Raw genomic sequence first — 6,000 nt, 5'->3', positions numbered from 1 at the left:
CTACACCAGTCTGACCAGTTTTTCTTCTGCAGGGTAAAACGTTTGTGAAGAAGAGTCTTCACTGCATCTCTCAGGGCATCACAGGAAAAGTCTTCCAGACCATCCGCCGCTGCAACATCTTCCAGAGGATGATCGCTGAGGTCCGTAAGGAACTCCGACTGTGTTTACAGACATGAGGGTTCTGGTTCTGATTCTGGTTTAGCCTCATTCTGTTCCCGTCTGAACTCTTTGGTCACGGCGTTTTTGTCCTATTGAAGGTACAAGAGGAGTGCTACACCAGTCTGGACATCTGCACCGTGGCCCGTACCAACCCTGACGCCATCGGAGAGGTGGTGCAGGTGCCCACTCACTTCCCCAACAGGTGAGCAGACGCACCTGTCATCAGCAACGAACAGATCACGTCATGCTCACGGCTCCCTGAGGCCAGTGCTCTTAGTTTAGCATATTAGCATGCTAGGTTTAGCTAATTAGCACTAAACCGGCTGCTAGTTTTGCAGGTATTTGGTCCTTAAAAATGTAAATATTGACCTCAGAGTAGCGCTTGAATCAAAGTCAAAGAAACACGACAGTCAGTAGGATTCATCCTCAGGGGAATCTAACATTTGTAAAAAGAAAATAAATAAAACTAGACAATTGGAGTTAATTAAAAGTTGTTGATAATTTTACCATTTGTGTCGGTATTCAGTTTACTGTTGAGCAGAACAACAAGACACTACAAAGTAAAAAAATATAGTAAATAGACAAGTTTTCAGTACAACAATCTACCATCTACTGATTAAATACAAGTACTAATACACCATAAAGTACTTTAGTAAACGTACTTTTACTACATAGTGAAAGCATTTAGGTGAAAGCACTAATGCTAATGCTAATGCTACTGTAGATACTTGGTGCTGCAGTCAGTAATAACTAAAGAGGAGCAGGACCAAACCACCCAGAAACCACTACAGGTTCAGAGGGTCGTGCTGCTCACAGCTCCACCACAGTGTGTGTTTACAGCCTAACTGTGAGTACTTCCTGCTGCAGGTACTACAGTACTCTGCTGCAGGCGCTGCAGGCCTGCGACGAGCAGACGGTGGCGGCGGTCAGAGCCGGGGTCATGGCCCGGCTGGGACCCGACATGGAGACCTTCCTGCAGCTCGTCCAGAACAAGCCGTGCGCCGCCGGGTCCGGTTCGACCGCCTTCAGCAACCCGTCCAGCTGGAGGAACATGCCGGTGTTCAACGTCCAGCCGGGCTTCAGGGGCCGAGACCCGACCCACCTGTTCGCCAGGAAGAGGTCCGTGGACGAGCAGGAAGCTAAAGCCGACGAATAGGACGGCGTCGTCATGACTACTAACGTGTTCTTATTGGTACCGAGGAGATCCTGAGTCCTGATTCAGGTGTTTTAACTCTGATCATATTTATTTTCTTAATAATTTATGAGGCTGGTGTATTTATGTAGCTGGAGGGACAGGAGCAGCGGAGGTCCAGGAGGAGCTTCAGCGCTGGTCGTGAAGCTCCTCCAGACTTCGTCCTGCTGGTCTGAGCTGTATGTAATGTTTAATAAACCTGTCGACTGGTTCTGTGTTAGAAATAAACCATGATACCACTGGTTCTGACTCCGGGGGGGAAGTTTCTTGCACTAAAGAGGTCAAAATAAAACTAATCGATTCAAATGAAAGTAAATTAATTTATCTAGAAGTTCACCAGCTGATGATGCTTCACTGAACAGATACTGGAGGTATTTTTGGGAAATTCCACCTTAAAACCAAATTCAATCAATAAAAGCTCCACAACTGTAAATAAAGACATGATCACAGAGAAACTGCCGGCGGTGAGAAGTAACCAATAGATTTACACAACAACTGTAGCTCAGCAGTATTTGTGTTTCCAGTTTAAAGCTTCACAGTATCTTCAGACGTTAAAATAAACTGTCAGATGATTGTTAGACACAAACAGAACCAGAACTGATCATTATTTCCTCTGTCAGCTGTTTCCTGGATCAACCGATCGGCTGTTTGATCTTTAAAATGTCAGAAAATGTCAAGGACGACGTTTTTAAATGTCATATTCGGTTTACTGTCACAGAGGAGGAAACAAACCAGGAAACATTCACGTTAAAGACGCTGCAGTCAGATAATCTAGAGTGTTTTTCCTTAAAAATTAATCAAATAGTTTCTTAATTTGACAGTTCACAGCTAGTTGATTAATCGTTGCAGCTCTACACAAACAAGTCTTTTATGAATGTAAGGAATAAATCTCCTGCCTGATAAACACTTTAACCCCGAAATCACCAGCAGGTTTAAAAGGCATGTAATCTTTTTATTTATTTATTTATAATCACTAAAATGGTGCCATTTATCTTTAAAAACCAAAAGAATCTGACGGTCCTTAAACACATCGTTTGACTTGTAGTTCCCTCCATGCCATATTTCCTCTAAATACCTCCAACATGTCTCATTAGAGGGTTTTTAACATCTCGTGCTCCTACTTTGACTGATTTAAAGCTCTGTGCTCCGTGTTCACCTCCACCAGCAGTCACCAGGTGGCGTCCTGCTCGTTAAACGTCCTGCTGCCTGTTTTCTGCCTCGAACAGAAACTCACCGTCTGTTTTCATGCAGCTTCTTATCTGCTGAACAGACGACTCACAGGTTTGAATCTCCTCCTGAAGTCATAAAACCCACAGCAGCAGCAGCAGCAGCAGGTTTCCAGAGTGGTGAGCAGCAGCTGGGATCCTCGTCATTCCCGGAGCGACCACACGGTGGCAGCACTGATGCCGATGAGAACATCTGTGAGAAAGAAAAGAAAAGAAAAGAAGATCAATAAACTGTTTCATCCTGCTCTGCTCTGATCTTCTTTCAACACAGATGTTGAGGATCAATCCGCCGCTGAAAATAGTCCCAACAGATGCACATACTGAGAACACTGTTAAAGACATGACACTTAGATGTTTGTGAGGTGTTTTTGAAGATTCATCTCTCTGATAGGAACCAAACATGCAAATACATACCTCTATTTGTAAGAGACGTGATAGACGGAAAGATGATAAAGACTCATAGAGATTGAAAGAGAAACAGAGACATGAGGATAGAAATACATAGAAATGTGTTCAAACCTTCAGCCAACATCGTTTCATTTAACCACAACCATCAGGCGCTCATATCTGATCACAATTTCTAGTTGTGTGATAAAAACCTAGAGGAATCCTCAACAAACACAACTGATTGGACAACGAGCTGCAGGTGGGCTTCAGGTGTGAATCCCTGACGTGGTGTGAGGACGGACGGATTCATGACGCTGACCCTGAAAATTCAGTGGAACACGTGTGAAGCAGCAGCAGCAGCAGAACCAGACGTCAGAACCAGATCAACACGCTGCTGTTTGTTCAGGCCGGCCGGTCGGAGGTCGAGGTGTTAAATGATCCTCAGCGGTTCTCAGTCCGCCATCTGTCCTGAACAAACACCCACAGCTCCTCGCCTCCTTCAGGCTCCATTAACCTCCGTCGGGCTTCGTCCATCACCGAGTCCAGAGAGGTCGACGCTTCTGAGAAAACAGAGCTCTGAGAAAACACACCACAGGTCTCTGCATCTGCCTAAAAACATGTTGGTGATAATTTATTCACCGTTTCCTGCGTTAATATCCAAGTTTCTGACACTCTTCCTTATTGATATCTAGATTTTTGAGAATTTTGTTTGCTGGAATTCAATATTTTGACACCTTTGTGCATTATTTTCCTTTTTTTGACACTTCTGTGTTAAAATCCGGGTTTTGACATCTTTTGGGCATTAACAGTGACGTTTCTGACACTTTTCATGATAAATATTCAGGTTTTTGTTACTTTAGTGCCTTAAAATGCAGTTTTTTATAAACACTTTGCATTAATGTCAAGGTTTTTGGGACTTTTGTTTGATAATATCCATTTTAAAAAATATATTTTCTGCATTAATATGGAGTTTTTAGGACAAATGTGGATAAATATTCACTGTGTTGACCATTTAGTTTGTTAATATCCAAGTTTTTGACACTTTTCTTCATTAATATTTAATATTTTGAGAATTTTGTTTGTTGGAATTCAATACTTTGAGTCTTTTGTGCATTATTATCCAGGTTTTGGGCACTATTGTGTGTTAATATGCAGCATTTCAACACTTCTATGTGTTAAAATCCAGGTTTTTGACATCTGTGGGGCATTAACATTGAGGTATCTGACATTTTTCATGATAAATATTCAGGTTTTTAATACTTTACTGCCTTAACATGCAGTTTTTAATAAACACTTTGCATTAATATCAAGGTTTTTGGGACTTTTGTTTGACAATATCCATTTTTTTAAATAAATTTTCTGTATTAATATGGAGTTTTTTGACAAATGTGCGTAAATATTAAGGTTTTTGACCCTTGAGTTTGTTAATATTCAGGTTTTTGACATTAGTTTACGTTATCATTCAGGTTACCTTGACAGGTACGGCGCTAACTGACCAACAGATAAATCAACAGTATATGAGCTAGTTAGCTCCCAGCAGTTCTTAAAACACGTTTTCATTTCTGAAAATAATTAAATAAGCAAAGAGGCTTAATAATAAGACATATTAACCAGATTAATAGTGTGTGAGACTGAACTTTAGCACAGTTTACTTTAAACATGCTAACGTGCTCACAACAACAACGCTAGCACCATGTTCACATCTTAGTTTAGCATGCTAGCATGCTAACGTTAGCTGATTAGCTCTACACACAGTCTACAGCTAAACATCAAGTCGTCTCACAGGCTTTAGTCCACAAACCAAACCCCTGGAAGACTTCACCTGCTGACCGGATGATGGAGGGCAGAAACTTTAGAAACTTCAGCAGACGAACAGAGAAGAATAATCCTGGACAGACTTCTAGTGGAGTTCTTTATACGGGCGATTCCTGACACAAGTCCCGCCCCTTCACCCAAAACAGCCAATCACCTGCTTTCTAACAGCTGCAGCGGGAAGATTCAGCCAATCATGTTGTCGCACTGATTCCACCAGGAAGTGGTGAAACTCTGAGCTGTTGGGAGAAAATCACTTTAAAAAGCTCATTTTAGAGCAAAGCCACTGAACTTTAAAGCGTTTTTATTGATCAGATTTAACTGATGATTACATTTTTAATGCCCAGTGACAGATTAAATTTGTTATTACAGTTTCTTTACATTCATTAAGATCGTTAGTCTGAATTAACCTCCACTAGTTTACCAAGATGGCTGCCGGATGGCTCATACTCAAACACTGTACTGACAGTATTACTTCTATTTTGAAGTACTTTACTCGAGTACTTCTACTTTCTGCTACACTTTAAGTAGTGACATAAATTATGACACGTCTGTTTGACATATTTGTTCAATAATATCCACTTTTTCCACAATTTTGTGTTTAACATTCAGGTTTTTGGGTTTATTTTACTTTTTTTTTTAACTCTAGGTTTCTCACATTTTTCTGCCTTGTATAGAATTTTCTTCAATTTTGTTTGTCAATATCCAAGTTTTTTTTAGACTTTTGTGCAGCAACGTTGAGCTTTTCAGTACTATTTGTGTGTTAAAATCCAGGTTTTTCACATTTCTCTTCATTAGTATCCAAGTTTTTGACATTTTTCTTTGTTAATGTCCATTTTTTTCCCGTTAACATCCAGATTTCTGATGCTTTTCCTTGTAAATAACCTTTTTTTGTTCACTAATATCCAAGTTTGACTCCTGTGCAGTAACATCCAGGCTCTAAATTGTCTGTTTCTGTGGAGTTTTACCTGGTTGTTCATTTAAATTTAGGACTTGTCATTATTCCCACAGGATCTGCAGGAGAGTTTTCTCTGGAAATGATTCCCATCTCTGAGGAGACGGTGGAAGGAATCGCTGCAGAAACCATAACAGACGTTATGTGAGTCCGGAGCTGCAGAGGGAATAAAATGTCACAGAGTGAAGAACAAGATGTACGATCACCTGAGACACCAGGTTTCCTCTCGCGGGGAGGAAAACACGCAGCTTCAGGCTCTGCAGAGGAAA

General features: G+C 41.0%; 1 protein-coding gene across 1 annotated transcript in view; it reads left to right on the top strand.

Annotated features, from left to right (window-relative positions):
- The window catches only part of stc1l (stanniocalcin 1, like), a 3,376-nt gene extending 1,782 nt beyond the window's left edge, over window positions 1-1,594 (top strand). The window contains exons 3-5 of the mRNA XM_008302786.1: window positions 33-140; window positions 258-361; window positions 1,027-1,594. Coding sequence (XP_008301008.1) covers window positions 33-140; window positions 258-361; window positions 1,027-1,315 — 501 coding nt within the window. The 3' untranslated portion in view covers window positions 1,316-1,594. The remainder of the gene's footprint in view (window positions 1-32; window positions 141-257; window positions 362-1,026) is intronic.
- Window positions 1,595-6,000: the final 4,406 nt, after the last annotated feature.

The sequence above is a fragment of the Stegastes partitus genome, unplaced genomic scaffold, assembly GCF_000690725.1.
Source record: "Stegastes partitus isolate 25-593 unplaced genomic scaffold, Stegastes_partitus-1.0.2 Scaffold1879, whole genome shotgun sequence".
NCBI lineage: Eukaryota > Metazoa > Chordata > Actinopteri > Pomacentridae > Stegastes > Stegastes partitus.
This window is presented reverse-complemented; position numbering and strand designations above follow the sequence as displayed.